Source organism: Leptosomus discolor, chromosome 4 (genome assembly GCF_034619465.1).
Source record: "Leptosomus discolor isolate bLepDis1 chromosome 4, bLepDis1.hap2, whole genome shotgun sequence".
In the NCBI taxonomy this organism is placed as follows: domain Eukaryota; kingdom Metazoa; phylum Chordata; class Aves; order Leptosomiformes; family Leptosomidae; genus Leptosomus; species Leptosomus discolor.
Window position 1 is genome coordinate 28,427,041 of NC_141394.1, and position 25,749 is coordinate 28,452,789.

Genomic DNA, 25,749 nt, shown 5'->3' on the forward strand with positions numbered 1-25,749 from the left:
GGTACTAAGTTCATCAAAGGACTTCCAGTTAATTATTAAGAACTAAGGTAACTGGTGGTTTCTACCCCATTTTATCGATCAGCTCGGCTTTCATTTTTGAATACTGCATCCACACAGCCACATTTCTGAGCCGGGGAGCCTACCTCCAGGCCTGGCAAGACCAGGAGATCCTGCCACTCCTCCTCTGTCTGAACAAAACGGCAATTGGGTCTGTTGCTGCCAGGAGCCAGATCCTGATCACTGTCTCCATTGTTTTATATCAACTCTGTGAGCAACCCAAGACGCAAATGCTTTTTAAGGGTCTTCATGGAAGCAGAAGTGCATGGGATTTATCAGTGCCATCCCAAAAAAGTGATGCTACTTTGTTATGCAGACTCAGATGCAATGTCAGTTTCTGCTATATTGTATCATACCAAATAAATTCTCCATCTTGCATAATTGCAGTGGCACATGTTAGAGACTGAAAACATGAGATAAACCAGCCATTCTGTCTCACCTTGGTGAAAAGTACCTGCTTGTCTGGGTCTGGGAGTGGGGCAAACCAAGCCCTCCTTTTCACCCCTATTTTCCCCTTTTCTCATGCTTACTTTACCACCTCCCCTGATAAGCCCCTGGCTGACTAAGCCACATGCTTCCCTGTATTCTTCGAGTAAATTGCAGGCCGTCTCACACTAAGCCCCATGGCCACAGGGCTTGCTAAAGGACCTCCTTGGCCCTCCGGTGACAGTGGGGCAGTAGGTCATCCCCCTTCCCCCCCAACACATTTCTTGGCACAGCCTGGGCGTCACAGTCTGTGAAAGGGCAGCCTCTCCCCTGCCATACAAAGCCTCCCTGGCTCTGTGAGGAGGGAGGATCTGGTCCTGCTTGTAGAGGAGGCACACCCATGAGCCATCACCACTCTCTTTTGCTCCACTTCCAGAGGCTGCTTTAACAAGACTGCAGCTACATGTACCCAACTGAACCAGTGCCGCCCCAGGCTGTGCTTGGCTGCTCCCAACGGGCCATTTCTGCCACCAGCTCCTCTGTATTAGTAAGGGATCATGAGGCGAGAACAGTCTTTGCCTTGAGTGGTATAAATGCCTCCTTTGTTGCCTTGCAGTAAAGGAGAAGCTGAGCACCACGGATGCCAATCATCACACAGCAGTGGGAAACAACAGGTCAATGCCGATGCTCCTCACTCACACTCATCTCTCACCTCATTTTGTGGAAGTGCTCCCAGGAGCTCTTTGTGTGTTGTGTGTGTGTGTGCGTGCACATGGGAGGGAGATTAGTAGGAAACCCTGAGGACTGCTACTGCTGCTCCCCAGTTTGTGGTTATTTATGCTGCTTCCCCAGTGCAGGCTGTGACATGCTCCTGAATTCAAGGGGCTGGGGCAGAGGACTCCAGTTGATCCTTTTGCTGTGTTTGGTAAACGAGGCCAGGCTTTCTGTGCTCTTTTGAAAAAAAATAAGGACATCGTCTGTGTGCAAAATCAACTCTGGCTAGAGAGACCAGAGGTATGGATCCTGCTTTGGAAATGTAATGTGCACACTTCACTCACGAGGAGGAGTTGATGTTGGCCTGAAATCTGAAGAAGAGCAATTGTCCTCTTATGCTCTTGGGACACAGGAAATGTATTTCTTCCTTGAAATAAAGTTATGAAAAAAAAGGGCCTCTCTTAGACACTAGACTATCAGAGACCAGATCCCCTGCTGAGGTAGATCAGCATATCTCTTTGGACACCATGGTAGTAGTGCCAATTATAGAACTAAGGATGTAACCATCATGTAAAGGAATAGTGTACATACATTTCCACGTGCATACACATACCCATAATGCATACTTGCTATATTCTTCAAATGTCTTAAAAACAGGAGGCCTGCACCTCACCTCAGTTACAGCTGGAGTAAATCAGCAGTGGCTTTCCTGAAGTCAAATTACATCAATGAAAGAAGTGTTGCGCCCACCAAAGTCCATTACACACGGAGGCTGCAGGATCAGCCCCTAATGTATGCTTCACGCCATGCTGGCATAGGTACTGGGGTCAAAGTATTACTGTTGCTGCACACTTTCCAGAGTCCAAACTATAAGGCTCGTATCTTTATATGACCTAATAAAACTAACGAGATTTCCTCACAACTTCTGAGGTCAATAAAATGGTTTTGTCTTCTCTTCACAAGTGACAGTGTGAAGATCTCAGTTTTCAATTCAAACATTCAGCTACGTGCACCAAAGTACCCAAGTCCATCCTTGCCCTGCAGCTGGCACCTGTGTACCCCAGCTCCCAGTGTTTTGGCAAGTAAGACACCCCCCATTTGTGCCACAGGGGACAGGGAGAGGAAGATGCCCAGCCAAGCCACTGGCTAAAGCTGAATTGTGCATGTCATTTGTATCCTAAGCCTTGCCTCAAGAGTGCTGCAATAAGACCTGGCCCACAGAGAGTGATGTGTCCACACCTGAGCCTCCACTGAGTATCTTTTTTTCCTCTCTCCATACTCTGCCTCTTGGCCTGCAGTGCTGTTTGTAGAAAAAAATAGTTTTATTCAATGGGGTGTTGAGTTTGTTCTGTTGCTGGAAGGAACTCACCATTTGAATGAGCATCTTGAAGAGCCGTGTTATGGCTCTATCAAAATGATGAAATTCAGTTAGACAGCTCTTCCTCAGTATTTGCAACTGCTCGGGTCTTCATTTTGCTTTGTCAACACTTGGCACGTGGCAAACTTCAGAAAACATTGCATTACCCTGTATCGGTGTCCGAGGACATTGGGGTCTGGTTTAGCAATGCTGCCACTTTGGAAAGTGCAGTATGAGAAAAACAGATTTATAAATCAAAATGCGTAAGCAGTTTCTTCACTCTAAGAAAAAGCAGATCTGAATATTATGTGAATTTGTTAGATGCCTTTTTGTTTTTTTAAAAAAGCAAGCAAGCAAATGGGCTTCTATCGGTAACAGATCTGCAACCTTTTAATCACCAAAAGAAAACAAAGGATTCTTCATAGGGACAGTGGTACATTTGGACTTGTGTGATGCTGGCTTGCAAAGCTAGATATTAATAGTAATATGAGTGAAGTTTTAAATACACATTAGCAAAAGCAAATGCAAATCTAGCTATTTTTAAAGCAATGCAGGGAATAGGAATCACAGATTAAATCAAATATCAGAGTGAATATTAAATACCAATGGCAGTTAAAGGTCAGTGTCTTACTATAGTGACACCATACAGTTTTGTGACTTTAACACAGCCGTAGTAAACCTGAAACCAGCACTAAAACTGAGTGTGTATATCTGGAACCAATGAAATTTGAGATAAACATTGATGCAGATGAAAAGGGTATTATGGTAGCACGCACTCATATGTTTGCTAGCTTTGTGTGCCTCATTAACCAGGGGCAAACAGATACCTACATATTTAGGCTGCCCAAAATATATATATCTCATATAATATAATCCAGGTCTCCAGAATTGTCTCCTGTACCAGGGCATCATTCTTTCATGAAGTTATCTGAAGGCAAAAGAATGTCGCCCTTCGATGAGTACTGACACTAGAGTTTAAAAAGCTAATCGGCGGTGGCCTTCAAAAATACAGAGCGTGAAGGCGTGTACCCCTTTTTAGGGGGCAGAGGGAACACAGGATTCCTTGGGGACCTTTGGAACTAGAAATCTGCTCTGAGGAATGTCACCACTTAAAAATACTTCGCTGGCCCCTGAGTGAACTCAAAACCATCGGATAAAAATAAGATTTCCTTACTTTTTGCTCCTCTTAATCCCACGGAACCACCGCAGCTGTAAGAGGGGGGGGAAGCACAGTTTTCCTCCCAGTTCTCAGCAGGGCCAGTGGCACACCCGTACAGGGCGATTTCCAAGCGATCAGCTCATCTGCATACCTGCCTGCAAGGGCAGGCCCTAAAGGCCCCTAAAGCCTGGCCACGGCACCCACGTCCACCCTCACTCGCTCCACCACCACGGCAGGGCTGGCAGCAGCGGCCACCGACAGCCAACCTCGGCTCGTCAGCATCTGTTATAAGCAACGATGTAAGAAGGAGAAACCCACCAAACCGTGTTTGCTCTTCAAGTGCTTTTGTTACGATTATAGCTTTTCTTTATTTGACTGGCAGGTGTTCCAGGTTAATCCAGAGCTGGCTGAGAAGACAGCAATCAACGCAAACCCCCGGTATCTGGCGGGACCAGGCCGAGGGCAGCTCCTCGCCTGCCCACGGGTCCGGCAACGGTCACGTCCGGCAACCGCCTCTCCTCGTGCAGAGGAGCGGACCCTCGCCCTGCCGCGTCCGGCCGCCCGTTAGCCTCGCGCGACCGCCCGTTAGCCTCGCGCGACCGCCCGTTGCTCGCCGGGATTTGAAGTCGTGGCGGGCGGGGGAGGGCAGTTGCTGGTCCTGTTCCTCCTCCTCCCGCTCTTCGTCCTCCCGTCTCCTACTCATTCCTCACACCCGGACCCGCGCCTAAGGACGCTTGCGGGTACGTTGTAGTCCCCCGCTGTGTCCGGTACCACTTGGTGTATGGTGGGAGGGTCCAGGGAGCTGAGGCTCGGGCTCGGCTTTCCTCAGAGGGAAGGCGGGGAAAATGGCGGCCTCCCAACGGCCTGAGGAGCGTGGTCCCCCTCCCCACGCCCGGCTGTCGCTGCCGTCTGGGGGTGGGTCGCGGTCCCCCCGGGCCCTTGTGGGCGGCCGGTGCTGTGGAGTTATGAGGCGCTTAAGTGCGTGAGCAAAAATAACGCGTGTGTTTATATATATGGTGTGTGCATACATAGATATGTGTGTATATATAGATGTATGTGTGTATACGTATTCGTACCTATATATACATCCGCAGGTGTACGTACAGAAGTGGGTATGTGCGGGCTGTGGTGGCCGCAGGTGCACCCCTGCTCTGGGAGGCCGTGCCGTTTGGCACCCACAGCCATCTCTGCTCCCTGGGCCTTATGTCTTAACAGCCCCAGACAGGGAAACGGGGGTGTGTTAGCTAGAACACCGCTGGCTTCATGGTACTTTGTGTGTTTTCTGGCTCTTCTGTTACTGAAGCAGTCAGGGGATGGTTTTTTCTCCTTGTTGGCTCTGTAGTTGCAGTGTTCTCTGGTGAAGTAGTTATCTCTGGAAAACTATGTGGCTGTTGAGCACAGGGGAGCTACTAGTTTGAAAAAATAATGCTTGCCATTGAAAAGGGGAGGGTATAATTGCAATTGGTTTGAACGCAGGAGGTTTTGCTGAGTAACAGCTTAGTCTGTGCATCCCCTTACTTGCTGTCTTCTGTCCACTGACAGTAGCCAGCGTCAGTGGTTGGCCAGTGTCTTTGGTTCTCAGAAGAAATAAAAATTAATTTCAAAGGGATACAGCTTGTTCATACTTTTTGTTCTACTAAAAATGGCTTTAGTCTCTTTACAATTTTAGTTCTCTAGCATGCTGCCATAGTTATGTTGCAAGATATCTCTTTAACTTTGTGTATTTGAGAATAGTTTGTGTACACATAATAGTACTGCTGATGGTTTGTTTTTTTTTTTTTTTAGTTTAATCCAGTATGATTTCCTACTTTTGTGCAGTTGTGTTTTCACAAAGTTGATACTTGGAAGCAGATGAGTAGCTGCAGATGTGTCAGGCAGAGTTTTGGACATGATCTGAATACAGGTTATAATCTCCCTAGTATTTTATATGTTACTATTTGCAGAGGCACCAACCTAGTTTTAAAGAAAAAAAAGCCATCTCTTATTTGTTATTTTTTCTTTATTCAGGTTTGTGGTAGGTGTAGAGTGATACTTGCTCTAGTTGAACTTCTTGTTAATAACACATACTGTTGTTTTGTTTCTTACAGAATTGGTGAGAGAAAAGTTTGGGTTTAATAAAATATTTATTACGTGTTGAGAAACAAGTCAGTAAACCCATCCAAAAGCTAATGTCGTCAGAAATACCGACAGAGAGTCCAGAGATGCCAACAGAAAATACCGTGTCCCCTGAAATTCCTGATGTGGAAGGAAAGATAAAGTCAAGTGACAACGCAGTACAGAGATGGGAGGCGGGCTCAGACCAGGAAGAATGCCTTAAGCCCGTGTCCAAGAGGCAAAGGAAGAAGCTATTGAAGCAGAAACAGTGGGAAGAACAGAAGGATCTACGGAGGTATGGTTTGCAAAACGGCTTTCCTAGGATCATGTGTAGTATTTAGTGCTAATAATAACAATGATATGTCAGCAGAATTTGCATGTAGATTGCTTTAGCAAATCAAGGCAGTTGAACCAGTTTTCTCCTATGCCAGGTTTAAAGCAGTAGTCACAGGCTACTCCATCTGCATATGAAGAAGCTAGAAAGGTAAGCATCCTCTCTTCATACTAGAAGTGTTCCTCAACTTGAAGAGGATATCAGGAGGGATTCAAATTTGCATGATTTTGGTTTATCAGAAGGGAGAAATAATGTGTGGCCTTGTTCCTTTCTGAATGGGCTGCACTCTCTTTCCCTAGTGCTGTCAGACTTGGTGAATCTTACAAAGACAGTGAATAAATAAAAATTCTTTTGACATGTGAAATGCTGTGCTGTAAGTTATGCTGACCTATAATCGGTTAAAATGATTTTGGAAGGTCATAGAATCGTTCAGGTTGGAAAAGACCTTTGAGATCATCAAGTCCAACCATCAACCCTACTCTGCCAAGTACACCCCTAAACCATGTCTCCAAACACCACATCTAAAAGACCTTTAAACACTTTAAGGGATGAGATGATGAGCTTCTATTTTATTCTGTTGAGAGAAAGCATATCTCTGCAAATGGGCTGATTGTGGTTTATCCTTGTGCTGCTGAATGTGAACGGTTCCTTCCTGAGACAGTGGCTGATAAAGTTGCTATCTTCAAAATTTGATCTCTCAACTGCCTGCTCCCATTGGGAGAACGGGGGAAGAAACAATTGCTTCAGAAGCCTTTTGAAAAACTGTTCAGTGAAACCAGGGGTAAATTGCCTTCCACATTCTGATTCTGATGCTGCAATTTTGGCAATCTTTTTGGTTGTTTCTGTTATGAGACCTGACTCAGAGCAGCCTTAAATCCACGAGACTCCTGCTGTTGACTTCATTGAATTGGTGTCAGATGTCTGTCTTTGTAGGTCTATACAGAACTTCACAAAGACGGGGTATGTGTTTCATGCTGTTACCAGCCTAGCACCAATGCAAGCAACAGGATAAGTTTCAACTACCACAGTCATGGGACAAGCACCTTGATCATAGAAGTATGTCTTTATGTGCATAACATGTACCTTAGCAGATTTGGCAGCAGTTTTTTAAGATTTATTTATTTGTTTATATATTTAGGCAGAAACGGAAAGAAAAACGCCAGAAGAGAAAACTAGAACGTCAGTCAAAGTTGGACACCAATAACGAAGGGAATGACAGAAAGCGTATACGAGGGGAAGTTGTTCCTAGTACACTTCGCCTCATTGTGGACTGCAGCTTTGATAACCTGATGGTGTTAAAGGTAAAAGAAATCCATCACATAGAAATGTTGAAAGGTTCTCCAGTGACAGTGTTGATGCAACGTCAGAGCACAAAAGCTGGAGAGCAGCTTGCAGAGGACAGTTAGCATGTTTCAGATTGTGAAGACTCCCAGACCTGCTTATGTCAGTTGCTGAATTCTTTAGGGTTTGGAACATTTATATAAGCTCTATATAATCTTGCCAAAGATTTTGTTTGCGTTTGTGGAGATGCGTTAAGTTGGTTTGATTCCAAGAACAGGAGTATAGAAACAGTTTGTGCTACATGTTCACCGTGAAGTTAGATGCAGTTCTGCCTCAAAATGGTTTTGCTAGAGGGGCTGCAAATGCCTGATCCAGTTACTTTCTTTTTCATAGCAGACCTGAAGCTCCCAACCACGTTAGAATCTGTGGAAATGAGAATTTTGAGCACTATGAGGATACTGAGCTTTTTCTCTCAGTCACGCAAGAGGCAGTTGGGACAGGAGGACACTATTCAGCCCATCTCTAAAATTTTAGAATGGTCAAAAGAACGGGTGAGATGATCATGGGATGGGTAAATAGGAGAAAGATCAGCATGATACCCACCCACTGGTCAAGATACGTGGTGTGGTGTTTTGAGATCAAAACAGCTTTAACTCTGCTAGGAAAGTATGATATTCTGCAGCCTGCTGTAAGAGTGCAGCCTCTGGTTTCTGAGGCAGACCTCTCCCCTCCTTGTTACCCTGCGCCCTTTTTCCGCTGCCAGGGACTTTGCTGCCATGCAAGACTGCATGAATTCAATCTTTTGCCAATCCTGTCTGGCTGTTTTTTGAGTGTAATGCAGAGCATGTATAGCACTAATGGAGGGTGGTGCTGCTCACCACTAAGTTTTGGGGAAGCTCCAGCTGGTGTTTTGGACCATTGTTCCCTGAGGAGCCCTTAAGTAGTGCCCTAGGAGAGACCAAAGGACCCCATTGATAGTTTCAGAGATGCTGACTGGGTGGTTCTTGTTGAGCTTTGTTCTTTGTAAAATACATTTCCTTCCTTGGTCAGGCAGAGCCCCTATTAGGCCTGATATAAAACCTGGCACTTTTGCAAGTATTTTAGGAAGGGTGAAGTGTTGTAAGTGAAGATGGTTGTGGCCTTTAGCAATGGGATTAAATAGATGCTTTCTCTAGTGTCTGTAAAAAGTGACATTGCAATATTGTAGTGATAAAGTCTAGTTTACTTGAAATCCTTTGGAGGTATCGAAACATTCTCATTTTAAAATGAAACATCACTATATTGCTTTGATTCATATTGTGATTTGAGAATCAGTTACATTCACAAAACATTGCTTTTGGGGCACTGGGAATAAAGCTACGTACCTTATAAAAACCACAATTGGCTAAAAATTAAGTCTGCTGCATTTTAAGTAGTACTAGTTAACTGTTGTCCAAATTGTCATGTCAAAATGCTGGAGCCAGCCACTAGATTATTTGCATTGTTCTGGGTTTCTTCAGGTTAGTTACGCGTATTCAGTTTTCTTAAATATAAACTATATATTCTCAGGGTTTTCCCATGGGTGAAGGACTCAATATTGTCACAGTGATAAATCTCCTTGTTTTCTCAGATTAATTTTGAGTGTGTTATTACATACAGTTAAATCCCAGTGATTTTTGTTTGTTTGTTTTGTTTGTTTCCTAGGCTAATGCAAATCAAGCACATGCATGAAGGTGTCTAAATACACTTTTGTGGAAGATGTGTGTTTCCTTATCAGCATAATCCTTTCACGATGGCTGTTTTTCCTCTCAGGGTCTGATGTCCACGCTCTCTCAGTAATCACTTTTGCCAGTTAAAAGACTCCTTTTTCTCTCTTTAGCATGTGACTGGCTCATGGTAAAGCATTTTGTCATGCTCTGTCTGCAAGACTATGTAAAAATAAATTGTGTTATTTACAGGATGTTAAGAAGCTTCACAAGCAAATTCAGAGATGTTATGCAGAAAACCGCAAAGCGTTTCATCCTGTGCAGGTATGTTTAAACAGACTGGACACTGACTGTATTGCCATGTAAAAACCATGTGAGAAAGCCCAAGTGCTGAGAACTGTAGTAGAAAAAGAATACTTAAGCTGCTTCATTTTAATAAGAAAATTACTTCTATTGTAATAGATCAGTTTTCAACCCACATGTTATAAAAATCCCTGTATATGTGAAAAAGTATGTGCATGCAGATGAAGAGTGCCAGATGCTGGCATGCCGCTGAGATACTGTTGATACTCGGTTTTGTCTGTGACAGATTTTAAAAAAACAAAACATGACTTTAAGTGCATAGTTGTCTCTTTGGTGGGTCACTAACTGTATGAATATGGTCTTACTACCACTTCCAGCTAAAAATAATTAAGAGTTTTAGCTAATAGTTAAGGGTGGAAAAAGTCTTGTATAGGTAGGAAACAGACTGGTGCATTAACGTTTCAGTATTTTGTACCTCTTGTTTGTTCTTTTTGAAGTTTTACTTGACCAGCCATGGGGGACAGTTGAAGAGCAACATGAATGAAAATGACAAAGGATGGGTGAACTGGAAGGTGAATAATTGACTATTTCTGTAAAAAGAGATAAAGAATTCTTGATTATAGTTGCTAACTAGGTTGTTAGTTATGAAGGACCTGTGCTTTTTCTACCTGGGTTTTCCTAAAACATCAGAACAATTGCATATTAGAAATAGCGTAGCTCTTTGCGCTTTTAATTCATTTAACTTAAATAAGCCAAAGACTGCTCGTCATGAACCTAGATTTTATTTTTGCTTGCAAAGCTCCACATGTGTCCGCGTTCACCTGGTTTTATTGAACAGATTCTATTCTCTAACAGACTAAGCAAGACTACTTAATTTAGGCAGTTCTGACAGTTGTCTGTCTTGGCAGTGCCCTTTTATTTCCTTGGCGAAAAATTACTTTGAAGTCATGATGCGATTCTCTTGTGTGCACCTTCGCTTCCATTTCCATTATGTTGCCTCTCAACACTGAAGTGATCTTAGAGAAGTAGCTTGTCTAATGGTCAAACTGATGTTAGTTTTCTTTGTGACTCCCTGTTAAACGAGTATTCCAACAACTTCATATGAAGAGCACTTTGCATAAATAAAAAAAGTTCTACTTTCAGCATGTCTTGGGCAATAGCTGCTTTGCAAAGGCATAGCATAGACCTCTCATCAAACAAGTAATGTTAACTAAGGATTTACTTCTGGTTTCACTTTTTTTTAGAAAGGTGGACATGAAAATTGTTTGGATCCCTAGGAGAAATATGGTGACATTTGAAGGGAATCACAACAACTTTAGGATTTATAAAGTTCTTCTGGGGTTTCAGAAAATTTCCTGATGATTTTGACAAGTCAGTGCTGTAGGGACTGCGGATTATTTCTGCAGAAATCAATCTGTGCTGTGTTTCATACTTAAACGTGAATGAGGGATGTGGAATGCCTGTATACTATTGGATTTATTTTTGCTGGTTCCATCTTGGGTCTGTAAAGCTTACCTAGCAATTAATCAGTTGAATGTAACTTCTTTTAACTACCTTTTTTTTGAGGATATCCAAATTAGAACAGAGCACTATAGTGAACTAATAAAGAAAGAAGACCTAGTATATCTTACCTCAGATTCCCCAGACGTTCTCAGTGAGCTTGATGAGAAGAAAGCCTATGTGATTGGAGGACTGGTGGATCACAATCACCACAAGGTAAACTGTGGGCCTTTTTTTTTTTTTTTTTTTTTTTTTTGGTACCTTATTTGACATTAATGCTGTTCATGTATAAACTAACAATAAATAACAAAAAAACTTCAAAAAGGACTTCAAAAAAATTTTGAAGAAATGGGGAAAAACCCCCCCTTGTGGTAGTAGCGGTGGCTTGTGTTCCAGAGTGCAGACATGCTGAGCTTTTTAGGATTTAATCTTTTCATTTTAAATATAGAAATGGAATTAATAACACTGCTCAGCTTACAGATGGCCATATTTTCAGACAGAAGGGTTTGGTTTCTGTTCATGCACGTGTGTACGTGTGTGTGTGTGCATGCTTGTGTGTGCACATGCCCAAATATAGATGAAGAACAGCGGTTGAATCTTTGATGTCCTTTTTTTAATTGTTTGCTTGTTGGGAGAACTTGGCTAAGTAGCACACATGTCTTGGGGGTCTGGTTCCACACCTGTACGTGGGATCATGCTGTGTGGACCTGGAATGTCATAAAGAGTGCAACTGGGAAACTAAAGCACTGCTACCACTTTTCTTCAGAGATGCTCCTATGTAATTTCTGGTGACATGTTTAATATTTAAATGTGATGCTAAAAAAAGGGATGGATCTTAAGCCTTACCAAATGACATTTCAGCATTTAGTCTACAGTTAAAGGCTAGGAGGGAGCTAAACCAGATCCTGTATGTAGTCGTTACAGTAGAAAGTGTTTGCACAATTTTAAAGGGTTTTTTTTGCCTCTTTTGGGCACAGGGTTGCTACATTTAAAAAAAGCGAACAAAATTTCTGTATCCTTACTCTTCCTCTGGAAAGAAAACCAACATTACTGTAATTTGAGTAACTTTGTACTTAAGCATAAACTCACCTTTAGAACAGGCTATGGCTGACAGGTTCTAGAGCTGCAGCTACATGAACAAGTTTTATTTATGATCCTTTTGACCATACATCAGTGTGACATATATTCAAAGTAGTGAGCTTTCCAAAGGTAGCCCTTGAAGCAAGTACCGTCTAACCGGGGTAAATTTCTTTTTGTGAATATCTTCTAAAGCAAGATCATGGCAGCACTGGCAAAACTGTTGCCGGAAAATTATACTTGTAGTAATCTGTATGGGCTGATCTGAAATGGTGATTTTCAGTCCAGTGGTTTTGGTGTCTTTCCCACAGGGTGTTACTTACAAAAAAGCTGTAGAGCAGGGAATTGGTCATGCACAGCTCCCGCTTGGAAACTTTGTCAAGATGAACAGTCGGAAAGTGTTAGCTGTCAATCATGGTAAGTTTTAAGTTGCAAAATAATGACGTTGTTATAGAATATAGCTGTGATATTCAGAATTTGAACGCTCAAAATGTGCACTGTAGTGCAAATACCTAAATCTTATTCTATTGTGTTAGTATTTCTTGACTCTAGTTGCCTTTGGGATACAGTAATTGCCCTGACCTTTAAATAGTTTTAGATACAGTTCAATGTAAAGAATGGTGTCTTAGCCACTTAAAAAGTGCACTTCCTGTTCTGTTGACTTGTCCCATGAGTAATTTTGACATTCTTACCATCTTGGTCTTACTTCCAGGCTTAGTGTACAAGTGAGTAAAATGTTAGAAACTATCCCATGTATTTTCTCCCAGAGGAGGATAAATGCTTGTGATGTTTTCACCTCTTTGGACAGCTTTGTTCAGCAGTAACTGCTTAAGTACCTGTAGACTCGCCTCGTTTGGTATCAGCAGTACTTCCATCAGCTTACCTTTCATAACTGTATTTTTACCTGGTTTCCTGGTTCTGATTGAAGCATACAATTGCTTAACTGAGTCTTGAATCCCACTCGTTTTAAACTTTCAGTTTTATTATTAGATTATCTTTCAGTGTCATTAAACAAAAATACATGCAAAATAGAGTCTGCTCAGACCTTTATGGAAATTTTTTACTTGGTGTCCAAGTCTTTAGTTTGCCCCACTTGAGGTTCTTTTATTTTATCTTACCTTTCTTTATTTCAAGTTTATTTTATTATGTAACACATTGCTCGATGATAACTTTGTTTTCTTAAAATGCCATTGATGAGGTATGTATTTGCATGATAATCAAGACTATTTAAACATGAAGGAGAATATAGCATATCACTGGAATTAAAAATTATCAAACCCCATGTATTTGTAAGGTTTTAATGATCAAGTTTTAGAAAAATGTAGATGTTGCTTTATGTAAACAAGAATAGGACTTTGTGTTATTCATCAAAAGTTATCAGAGCTTTCTACTGGAGTTTTTCTTCAATAAAATCTTATACTGACCTCTAGTGTCAACATTTTTGGAGGCTGTCTTCTCCATGCTTGAGCACTGGGTATAAATTGGATCACTTACACTGAAGCTTTCATTTATCTGCTTTATGGTCTCGTGCATGTTTCTTATGCCAGGCTTTTATGCACCTGATTTCACTGTAGTTTAGTTGGTGAGATTTTGTTTTGTGTGAACTTGTCTTCCTTTGCCTGTCTAAACATTTTCAAGTTGCAGCTGAAAGGCCCTTAACTCACAGACCCCTTTTAAGGTAAAGATAATACTATGGCAGTATTTTGCTTAAGGTTTTTGGGCAGGAAAATAGCCACAACTCCACCACCACCAAAAGGTACCCTTAGCAGTTGTAACTAACGCTCTGGTGTGTATTGTAGCCCTAATAGCTTACAGCCAAAATCCGAAGACAGCTTTAAAGGGAGTAAGGCATGAGTAAGGAGGACAGAATCAAGCTGCCTCCGAATCTCCTTGATTTTGTGTAGGCGAGAAGGATATTTGCACTGAGATTTTTGTATTTTGCTGTGAGTACATCCACCTTGCTGCTTTGTGTAATTGCTCACCCTTTCTTTTTTGATTTGGTCATTCTGGCCTCTGGGTTACTGCCCTCGGTGCAGAAGTTGAAGCTAGCAGAGTACATTGTGGGGCTTGCCAGATGAGACTGTGGGGCCTGCCTGGTCCCTGTGGAACTACTTTTGATGGGTGTGAATTTGAGAAGTCCCGTAGAAGACTGAACTTCCTTGTTAGCCTTTAAAGCGCTTTAATTAAGTGGGCCCTCTGGTGGTGGGAGATGAACAGGGGGATTCCCTTGTTGGTTTGTACCACTTATTTATAATCCTTCTCTCCTGAGGTCGAGTCTTCATGTATTTCCACAGGTAATTCAGTGCTTGCATTGCCGTGTTAAAATGGCATGAGGAACACATGTATGTGTGAAATATTTGATGCTAGAAAACTGACACAGTGTAAGATGAGACTTTTTTTTTTTAGACACTATCTGAAATTGTAAAAGTTGGAAGTTTTGAGATCTATGTAAAACATGGTATTGCAAAACACAACTGCAAGTATAGGTGAGAGAGTTTGTTTCCTTCTGTTCAGGTTTGTATCCCAAGGCTGACTTTGTCATGTATGTTACAGGACCACATTGCTTCATTCCAGTCTGCACTGATGTCTATCGACTGTTCCACTGCCTTTTTCTGTCCTTGCATAATGTTTTTGTTGCTATTGCAGCCCATGATAGAAGCCTCTATTCTTTCCATCAGTTCTGCTTTTACTATGAAGATAAAGGAAGTTCCAAAGCAAGGGAGAAGACACATGCTCCTTATAGTCTTCTTGTCTTTTAAGCCAACGTTTTTGCCACAGGTGCTTTCTGCAGTAACTCCAGTGATATTAATATAGTCCTTTGAGAGTTCATACCTTCACAGTATGTTTCAGGTGAATAACCTGCTTAGTAAAATGATCAGCTCTTCAATATCAGTGTCACAGACAGCAACTGGCTGTCCAGTAAAGCTGGATCCAGGAAACATCTAGTAAATGTGACACTTTTCTGTAACTTGACTCTCAGTGAGTATGAAATCCATGCTGAACACCTGCCTAACTCTTGGTGTAAGTTGTGGGGGGTTTTTTGTGGTCGTTTTTTTTGTTTGTTTGTTTGTGTTTTTTTCCCCTCCACAGCTCCTTTGATCCTTTCTCATATGCTGTCACTTGGCATCAAGAACGCTTGTTCTGGGTGCTGCCTTTGAAGTCAGCATTCTCTGGTGGTGTTAATGCTATTCCTGTAGCCCCATGCTTAAAGAGCCATGCCTCTGTCCCAGATTTGTCATCCAGGTCTGGCGTACTCACCAGCCGTAGGGCTTCCTCCTGCCTTCCTGCTGCTGCCGAGCCACAGTCTGTCTTGAGAGGTTTTTTGGATAGCCTGGGATTTTTCTAAGTAAGCATTTACCAATGGATTTTGTATGTAACACAATTTGAGCTATTGTTAATTAGTGAAAGTTTTGGAAGCTGAAACAGGAGGAGTAGGAGAGTGACTGTGTGGTTGGTGTAATAGAATCAGCAAGAAAGGTCACAGAAATGGAGACTAGTAAGGGTTTTTACCATAAACTTGTGTGGAAATGAAAGAGAAACCTAATTATGGCATGTTTTAGGAAGACTTTGGTCTGTCCATACATTAGGGAGAGGACAAAGTCATTGTTAAAATACATCCACAGCAAAACATATTGAACATGGGAAAGCATTAGTACCTAGAAGTATAGAAGGTGCCTGTGGGACTTGAGGTACTGGGGGGACATTTCTCTTTTCCCCAAGAGAAATTAATTCAAGCTGGAGCTGCTGCAAGAAAGCACTGATGTAGCCATTGTCTCACAACTGAAGACTCAAAGTGTGCTTGGCTTTAGACTGTGGCAGCAGCAGAATTGCCTTGTCTGCTTCTGCCTGTATTTAGTCAGCTTTACTCTGAAGATGCCACAACTGAATGCATGTAAACCTCTGTAAAGGCGGTTTTGGGGGTGTGTTCCTGTCAGCAGTTCACTTATCTCCCTGTAAAAGAGCTGATGGTCTGTCTTGATGTTGCAGTGTTTGAGATCATCCTTGCCTACCTGGAGAAGAGAGACTGGAAGGAGGCCTTTTTCAGTGTCTTGCCACAGCGGAAAGGGGCTGTTCCTTTGGGAGAAGCCAATGATTTGCCCAAACGTGCTCTGTCTGGAAAAGAAGATGAAGACAATGACTCGAACAGCAACTAGGCTTCAGAATGAGACAGTGGGAAAGAGGAGACACGTGGTTCGTGAGTTAAAACTGGGACATGACGTAGTTACGCTCCAAAGACCATCTGCTGCCCTTGTCATACTGAATTGTCTCAGTGCTCGGTAGTTCCAGAGCTGTTTCTGGACATGGAGGGTAAAGGTAAATGCAAGACTTTTTAATCTGAAACTTCCATATTAATAGCTTTTTTTTTTTTTTTTTAAAAAAAAAAAAAAAAGGCAAGTGCAGATTTAATTTTGTTTCCCAAGGAAGCTATTTAATTTTATTTTTTAAAAAATATTTTGTTATACATACCAAGTTGGGCATATTACCCAAGAGCATTAGTAGTTACTATTTTAATGTATGCATTCTTCTCCATTTCTGCTCTAAGTTTTCTTAAAAGCAGTGAATGACAAGCGTTCCTGTGACCTCAAAACCTGTACCACTGCTGCCTGTTACAAAGTGTGCATGAACACTCAAAACAAACAAACAAAAATTCTGATTTTTCCAGGCCTCTCAACGGACAGTCACAGGCAACTCACCTGCCTTTATTAGCTGAGCCACACTGATTTGTATGCTGTGTTTAGTTAGCTGGGGTTGGTAGGTGAAATACAAGTGTGAGGCTAAACCAGTGCTTTATACTCTAGCTTGAGTGGGATGGATGTCTGCACAAGCGCAAATGGGTGCCTTGTTGGCGCGTGGTGCACATTAAGTTGAGGTGACACAATCACTTTTGATTACTTCTTGATTGTCTTAGGAAAATTTATCACACAGCCTCAGAACAATACCAGGAGACAGGAGCTCTTTCTTACAAGTCATTTATTCAGTTTCAGTATACCTGTTTTGTCACGTGGTCCTGTATGTATTGTATTGTCTGTCAAATATTTTTCCTTTTTAGAAAAAAAAAAAAGTCATAGTCTCAGTCATGGCTGGATATTCCGATTCAGCATATTTCTAATTTGACCAGTGCTTTTGCACTTTTTAAGTGCTGAAATGGCCACCTTGGAAGTGTGGCTTCATTTCAGCCCTGTGAGCCTGCCCCATCCCTTCCTTCTGTAGGGACTAGCCAGGTAGCTGCAGTTTCTGAACAAGAATGGCTTTCACATAGGTTAGCTGAAGAGTGTAAGAACATGTCATCATAACTGTTCATCTCTGCTGAGCTGGAATTGGAGAGCTGATCCAAGTATGGCTTGGCTTGTATCCATTTTCATTTCTCCCTCTGTTGTTACTGCTTTCAAATGGAGACAAGAAGTGGGATCCCTACAGGTCCCTATGGTCTGTAAAGGACTGGCAACCAACTGGTTATGACTTTATACAGTCAGTGCACCGCTTTCTGTACTTTTTGAAGTAACTATAGAAAAGTTTCTTCTCTTAAAGAAGTATGGATTGTAGTTTGCTCAAGTAATGTGATTGCTTTTGTTCCAGAAACTAGATGAGCTTTTTCATAAAAGCATTGCTGGCTTTATTTCTCTAACAAAAAGTGCAGCATAAGTACACCCACCATATGTTACACTGAATCTCTGATAGAAATGTGTAAAACAGTGAAGTTACAAGGAGTTACATCTTTCCAGCTGACGTTCTGCGTGTTAATGCCCATAGCACCTATTAAACCTGATCTAAGACTCTTCAGTCTCTCTAAGGTTTTCATAAGACCATTTCATAAGTGTGCCTCATTTACTTGGGCTTGAAAGCGCAAGAGCACTTTGGAAACATTCTGAAAGCGTCCAAAAGCATCTTATGGAATTGCTTTGCAGCTTAAAATACAGTCTGTCTTACATCTTTACCAGTGAAATTAGGTAAACGCACCCACCCGTGCTGTGCATATGTTTTTAAATCAAGCTGTTACAAATCTGAAGCTTACTTGTCTATAGACAAATAGAAGAAAACGATGGTCTGGCGTGTTGCTCTGGGAAGGCTCCTAGTGCTCACTCCACAAAGTCGCAGCAGCTTGGTGACTAGCTGTTGTCTGTTCGTACACATTGCTTGTCTCAATCTCCCGGTCTTGCTGTCCTCGCTGGTGCCTTAGCCTATAGTTGGCATTGCTGCTGTTTACCTTTTCTCTGTTTGTGCTAACCTAATCAAGTCATACTAGGCTGAAGTTCATGCCTGTTGCCATGAACTGTCTCTACAGGATGCTCTCCTCGGGATATGTTAACTGGTGAAATGTAGCAGAAAGCAAGAGTAGACTGGGGTTTCAGTGGGCATAGTCCTCTTGACTACTGCTGCTGTCCTCAGCCTTTCACTGTCTGTCCTAGGTTACAGTGTAAAATGTGCCAAAAGGAAAAAAAGTATTCTATTACCATCTTCAGTAGCTGTTGAGACCGGGTGGGGCGGTGCTCCCTGCCTCCCCCCTCTGGACTATCTTCTGTTAATGGGTACAACAATGCCTTATCGCCTGACCCATGGATAACTCCCTCCTGGACTATCTCCTGTTAATGGCCCATCAAGGAACTGCCTCAGGACTCCCCATCCCATTGTGAGATGCTCCGCCCGGGGGGAAGGAGCCAAGCAGTCCCTGCTAAATATAAACTGAGATCTCGAACACCCTAGCAGCCTTCTTCCACTGGATTCCCAGAGGAGTTTTTTCCCCCACTGAAGTTCCAGAGGACAAGAGCTACCTACCTACCGCTGGACCTTCGGAGGAAGGCCAGACCCTTTTACAAGATCGCTGCTTCAACAGCACTACATCCATCGCATCAGGAGGACTGCAGCCACCATCTTATCGGACTGCTACTGCCACCCTAACAGGGTGTCAGGTTGTATTTCTGACTCTGTCAGTGTAAACCAGTGGGTTGTTTTTTTTTTTTCCTGCCTTGTGTTTTATATTTTTATATATATATATATATATATATGTAAAGAATTGTTATTCCTATTCCCCATATCTTTGCCTGAAGGCCCATTAATTTCAAAATTATAATAATTTGGAGGGAATGGGGTTGCATTTTCCATTTCAAGGGAGGCTCCTGCCTTCCTCCACAGACACCTGTCTTTCAAACCGAGACACTATCCTACAGTTCTGCAGCTGTCTAGAAAAGGCTGTCCTTGTCAAACCTGGTTTCACACTGATGAGATTTTTAACCCTTTTCCAAGTGATTTACATGCTTCACTGTTTGTTGGTGGAGTCAGCAGCTCTAGACATGATCATACTAGAGTAAAGTGATTTGCTTTCGGGCAGCAGGCTGCAGCTGCGCAGAAGTTTGCAGGGGGAAGTGATGGTTCAAGAAGCCTTGAAGGGCCATTCTTGCAATGAGTTCAGTATAAAGTTACTGATAAAAACAGTTGAATTGGTTGAAGCAGATGAAAGTCACCGCAGCGTCAGATCAAGTGCGAGGAACTGAAACCTATTTGTGAGAGAGTAGCTTGTGAAAGCTTGTGCTATTTGTAACATCTCCAGCCCTGCCATGATGCCACAACTCATGACAGACCGGGAAGGTAGTCCTCCTGTATTTCCAGCATCTTTTTGCAACGTGAAAGTGGAGGCTGATAGGGTGGCCATTTGCTGACATCCCTGAGAAGACCATCCTGAGTGTCTTGGTCTTGTGCTGTATTTCACTTGATCCTAAAATACATACTCCGATGTATTTCACATGCTGTGCCCTTTTTTTTTTTTTTTTTAACTCTTTGAGTATCTATGGCTGCCTCTGTGAAGAAGGTCATGGACTTCTCAAGTAGTACCTCCTACCCCTGCACCAATGGGCAACTGGTTGAAAACAGTCAAGTGACCAGAAATCTGTATCATGGGATTTGGGAGAAATTAGGGGAATTCTGAATGTGGCTTTCAAGTTTGTCTGATTGTAGTGAGGGGCCTCTAGGCATTTTACATCTGTCATTTGGCTTTTCAGTATTTTTAATCTCATCTTAACAGAGACGCCCTGCATTATGTATTTTTTCCTGTCATTTCCTATGAAACTGATGGGGGATGAGTTGGGGAAGACAGTTCACCCTGATTAAATTGTGAAGTCCAGGTGCATGGCATGATATATTTTCTTTGGAGGACACTGTTAAGTGTGTTTCTCCTGGCTTCCTGCTGTTGTCAGGTAGAACTAAAGTGTTACTTTGCTTACTTAAAGTGAATAAGCCATAAAGTAGAGTTGATAATAGTCAATGTTATTCTAATGCATTTTGTTGTTTTTCTTAACTGCTTAATGCAATTGCTTTAAATGGCAGCACAGCTACCTGAGCTCAGCTCTTTGGTTTTTTTCCTGCGAGCTCTGAAAACTTGCCCATATTTAGTTATCATGATAAAGTGTATAACTTGTAATTATTTCTGTGTTCAATGCACAACGCAAAGATGAGCCAGATCTGCAGTGACAGGATAACTCTCTGAAGAAGGACAGAAATAAATACTTGCAGAGGACTATTGGTTTGGAAACTGAGCACTTCATGAAGCATTTAGAAGTACTTGACGTGGATGCATGGCCATTTAAGTTGGTGTACTATCCAAACTTTCTCAGTAAGAGCAGACAGATCCTAAAGACTGCAAATGCCCAGCTGTTGGGGGCAGGGACAAGTGATAGTTCAGAAGATGGGACATCTAATTTTATTAGAGTCCATAGAAATGCTGCTGCCTTGCCAGAGTTGTCTTAAGAGTTTCTCCATCTCTGCTGCACCCTGGTGTGATTGTAAGAATCCCCTTCAGCTTCTCCTCCTAGAGAATCCAGGTCACTGATAAAAGCAGGCAGATGGGATCATGGAAGGTGTCAGGGGACAAGTGCACAACTTAAGCTTAGAATGATAACTTGACTGAGAAACATTTATATTTAGGAATGGTAAAGTTGAGGCTGGATCAACAGGCTACTACATCTCTGAGTCTCCCAACATAAACTACTTCAATTCTGATCTTGAGATTCACACATGAACATAACCTTGTTCTTCCTTTACTAATAAGATGGGTGAAGTGCCCTTGAGGGAGCTTTGTTCTCAGATATCTAGCGAATAGCGTAACAGATACTTTCAGAAGGGAAGTGACTGAGAAGATGCAATTGACTGCAACTGTCCTTGCAAACTATTGACCTTCTGACATGTTTGCTCAGTAACTTGTCAGCTTCATGGAGGAAATGTAATCGTGCTGTTGAAAGACTATGTTAACATGGTTGCTTTAATTGTGATTCTGTTCAGTACTGAGCCTCTTAGACCCCTGAGATATAATTAAGCTTTTCAGGCTCAGCTAATGCAGCATGATGCTGAGAGACAGCTGATAAGAAACACTCAGGACAGAGATTATTTGGATATAAGGCAAACTGAGTGTGGCCCAAAAGCATGTGGTCAAGTATCTGGCCCATACAGTAAGTCATTACCACAGCACAGTCACTGTCTGGTCACTCAACCCTGCTATTTGGTTCCCAGTTCACTTGGTTTCCAGTTTGGTCTCCAGCTGACTTAGTAGTGTTCACACCTACGACACAAGGGAAGTTTCCGAGCAGTGCCGGCTGCCCTCCTGCTCCAAGCTCTGCTCCCATTTACCGGGGCCTGCAGACTCCTACTCTGGCCCAGCTGTACAGAAATTACCTATCTGGGAAATTCACACCCGTTTCAATGGTTTTGTACCAATGAGTTGCTGCATCTGTGGCCTGAGTCGGCAAGTGGACCTGAGTAATGACCGCTCTGGGCGACGGGCCTTCTGCTGGCTGTCCATTCCCAAGCACTCTGTTTGTTGATCTGCGGCTCCAGGTTACTTCACGGCCAGCAGCCTGCGTCATCCGGCACTCTAGCACGGCTGGGCATGTGCAGCAGTGAGCGAGCAGCAAGAGAAAGCGGGGCCGAGACGGCCCCTCCACGTCTTAGCCTGCTCCTCTCCTGCAGCGGGAAACGGGAGCGGAGCTGGTAGTAGTGACTGCAGTCGGCGCGATTTGAAGTGAAGGCAGGGGCTCTTGGAAAGGGGACATTGAGCTCTGCTCCGAGCTAAGCTCTTCTTTCCTTAACACTGTGCTAACAGGATTTCTGTCCTTCCCCCTCAAACGGCCAGATGTTTTGCATGAGCCTGTCTGCACTGAATAATCTTGCTCTGGAAAATAAACGCAAGTAGGGTCGATTTAGCAGCTGGCTTTGGTTCTGTGAGAATAAATGGGCAGAGGTCCATTTAAAACAGGTAAACCCCAATTCTGCTTTCACAGTTCACTCCCAAGGCCTGAAAAAGGGCCAGATACGTTTCTGTCCTTGTTGGCCTCTATTTCAAAGGCCTGACGTTTGCATGTCGGTTTTAATGTTTGTTTGGGGTCCTCCCATCCCGTCCATGTCCTGCCCCCGGACCGTTGGAGACTGCAGTTTGTGATACTTCTCTGCGAATAACGAGAGCTCTGCAGGCAAATGCTAGCTCGCTGTGAGGCGGACATCTGCAGTCGCTCTCTGGTTTAGGGGTGTGCTTGGTTGTCACGGTTTGAGGCTGGGCCGGCCACTAACAAATGACAGATGCTCTCTATGAACCCCTCTCCACTCCCAAAACGGAAAAGGAGAGAGAGAAAAAGGAGAGAGAGACTTTACGCTTTGGAAAAGAAAACTAAAACAGCTTTAATGAAACAATAACAATAAAAGAAAAGATAATAATAAGAATAAGGAAATAATGAAATATATACAATATGTACAAACAGATACAAAACCAATACCGAACCCAACTCCCCCCACCCTGATGATGATACGTCACCACCAACACTGCAGGGCTGGCACTGGAGCAGTCCCAGGCTGGACTCAGCAGCAGGCAGGGACGGGATGCAGTAGCTGGACTCAGGCACTGGATTCAGGGATGCATGGGTTGGGATCGACTACAGAAGAACAGAGTCCTCCTCAGATGTCGGCCATTGAAGAACAGAAAAAGAGAGCGAGACCCTCATGATCTCTCAGCTTTTTACTGAATATGACGTATATGGGATGGAATACTCTGTTGGTGAGGTTTGGGTCACCTGTCCAGTTCACTCCTTCCTGACACTGCGACCCTTTTCACTCCCGGCACCCCAACAGGGAGCACAAGATTTAGCAGTGACCTTGGTCGATATAAGAAGAAGTATAAGCAAGGGCCTCTCTGCACACCATTCCTTGGTACGAACTGTAAACATCAGGCCTTATCACTGCTGGGAGCAGTCACTGTCTGGAAAAACATGGTGCTGTTTCAGAAAATGCCGTTAGTTACTGGAGACTTAACTGAAAAGTTAAAGCACTAAAACAGAATTAGTTCTGATTTAGCCCAAACCAGATCATTGGTAGAGTAGGGTTGACGGTTGGACTTGATGTTCTCAAACCTCTTTTACAACCTCAATGATTCTGTGATCCCTGCAGCTAATGTGGGGGTGCCCTCTCCTCACCCCAGTGTGTCTGTGACTAAAGTCAAGTCCGCACACAAGAGCTGTTTGTGCAGGCCTGGCTGAGTGAAAGAAAACGATGAATCACATGCCAGAAAGTGTTACCTCTGTCGTTTCTTTCGTGGAGCTCACATCTGGAGCACTTGTGTCTTACCTTTATATGCTGATCCAGGTAGCTGAGGTCGGAATTTGCGTTCTCCTGGGTGCGAGGACCATAATGAAAGTTGACCAATGGGGAGGAAGGCTGGGTGAGAGGCGGGACGCGGATTCCCTGTCTACTTGCAGGCTGTGCAGGGGCTTGGAGTTGTTTCTTCAAAAGCTTTTCCAAAAGAGAAAACAAGAGTGTAAAAGAATGGCCTGACTCCATTTAAGCAGGTACTAAAAGCAATGTGAAGTATACGGCTGGCACTAGTCCCCAGGAAGGCCTTGAATGCTTAAGTATTACTTGCTGAGGAGAGGTAAAGGTGCTCAGTGGATTGAAATGAAGGTAACGGCTCTTTTTATGAAATGCTTCTCTTAGACAGAAGCAGGAACACGGGAGCAGTGGGTACTTTTGGAACAAAACGGCGTTCCGCTCGCCTTTCTCTTTGTGCTTGCCAGGACGGTCGTCCAGGCTGTCTGTGTGGTCCCTCAACAGCTCTTACCTCATATGTGGTGGAGCATCCTGGCATGGGGAATGTTCCTGGAGATGTAGTACTTTTCCCCTGAGCAGCTGGAGTGGGAGTCGTCCCCATGGTACTTCCACATGTCGTGGCCGGACAGAGGTTGGCGCGCTGACGTGGGGTTGGTGTTTGTTGCGCAACCTTTCTTAGGCTCTTGCGGGGTGTCTTTGCGCAGAGCAGGTGGACTCCTCCGGTGGTTGCCTGAGGCCAGACGCTGTGGGTGAAGTCAAGTAACGTGAACTCCCATAGACTGGCAGGTAGAGGAATCCTGAATTAGTGGTTTTCCTGTATTTTCACCTCTTCCATAGCCCATTTGGAGAAGCCGTAAGCAGCGGAGGTCAGAAGCAAGGTACCTGCTGCTCCGCTCCTAAGTAGTTAGCTCGGGCAACCAGTGCTGCCTGGGGGCACCTTCCAGCTGCTTTTACGCCCTTGCAGTTCCTGCTCCGGAGCTCAGCCGCTCCGTGCCCCTTGCCGTGCATGTCTGAGGCCCCTTTTTGTCGTAAGAGGCTACAGTGAAGCAGGGGGAGCGGATTGCTTTCTGCCTGGCGACGAGGAGTGCAGGGCCAGGTGATGAGAGCAAGGGAGATGTCGAGGCCTTTGGGGTTTCTATCGTTCCTAAGGGTTGTGTATGCAGAGAGGCAGTCCCGTGTCCCTTCGCACTTGCTATCTGCTCTAGATTGTGGTTTTCGAGGTTGAATAATAGACTAGTAGCTGTTACTACCGTTCACTTGGGTTTTTTCCCTTCCCTGTAGTAGCTGTCCCTAATGTTCCCAGTGTTCTTTGCTCCCAGCACTTGCTTAGGATACTCAGTACCATAACGTCTGGGATGGGGATCATCCCAGGGATGGCGGTTTATCGAAGGACCCTGCTCTCGTCACCCAGACGGGTTTGCTGATCTGTTTGGTGATGATGCAGAATCAAGTTCGTCAGAGCTATTAAGAAGCGGTGGTTTACTGAGTGTGGCTCTGTGGCAGTATCTGTCCATGACGGAGTTCTTTTGCAGCCAAAGCCCAGTAAATACAGTTTGAAGAACTGTGTTCTGCAGGTATAAGTGAGCAATAAATATAAAGCCTGGTCTTTACTGCACCCAGCTCAGGAACGAAAGGGCAGCATTTAGAGAGACCCCCACCCCGCAGTTAAAACAGGACAGGAAAGGGAGTCCTTATTAAAAGCATCTTCCTCAGTGCCCTCTGCTGTCCCCTACCACTGCAGCAACACTTGCATTTCCTTTTTATTAAGTGTGCTGTTCTTGTGATACCGCTTGCAGTGGAATGCTGCCTTAGCCCTCGTCTCTCGTACAGGCGCAGGAGAGGAGAGGAGTAAGTAGGTGGCCTGCAGCTTGAGACTAAAGAGCTATTGCTGAAAGAGTCTTTTACAGGAATTGATGAACACGGCTGCCAAGTTGGATCTAAACCCCAGCGTGCTGCTTCTACCAAACAGTGTCAACGAAAGTGAAACTGTTGTCAGTAAGTAATCTAAAGAACCTTTGTGTTGTGAGGGGTGGAGGCTTTTCCCTGTGCTTGTCTGCTGTACGGTGTGACCTTTTTTCCCCAGCAGCGTGAAACAAAGTGAATTTTCTTCCCATCTTCTCTGGGTTTGACCATTTCTCTTGCTAGCAAAGCCCAGTGAGATTACAGAGCTGGAAGTGAAAGAGCT

At 43.6% G+C, this 25,749-nt stretch overlaps 1 protein-coding gene across 1 annotated transcript; it reads left to right on the plus strand.

Annotated features, from left to right (window-relative positions):
- Nucleotides 1–5,866: 5,866 nt before the first annotated feature.
- On the plus strand, nucleotides 5,867–16,141 carry TRMT10A (tRNA methyltransferase 10A). The gene is made up of 7 exons (XM_009951803.2): nucleotides 5,867–6,102; nucleotides 7,280–7,442; nucleotides 9,360–9,431; nucleotides 9,908–9,982; nucleotides 10,977–11,126; nucleotides 12,299–12,404; nucleotides 15,975–16,141. Exons 1-7 carry the CDS (start codon nucleotides 5,882–5,884, stop codon nucleotides 16,139–16,141), a joined length of 954 nt encoding a protein of 317 aa, XP_009950105.1. The 5' UTR covers nucleotides 5,867–5,881.
- Nucleotides 16,142–25,749: the final 9,608 nt, after the last annotated feature.

Bases quoted from the DNA above. Each gene is read 5' to 3' on its own strand.
- TRMT10A (XM_009951803.2), top strand. From the start codon at position 5,882: ATGTCGTCAGAAATACCGACAGAGAGTCCAGAGATGCCAACAGAAAAT. The intron at 9,983-10,976 runs GTGAATAATTGA...CTTTTTTTTGAG, and splicing joins AAGGATGGGTGAACTGGAAG to GATATCCAAATTAGAACAGA. The intron at 12,405-15,974 runs GTAAGTTTTAAG...TTGATGTTGCAG, and splicing joins AGTGTTAGCTGTCAATCATG to TGTTTGAGATCATCCTTGCC.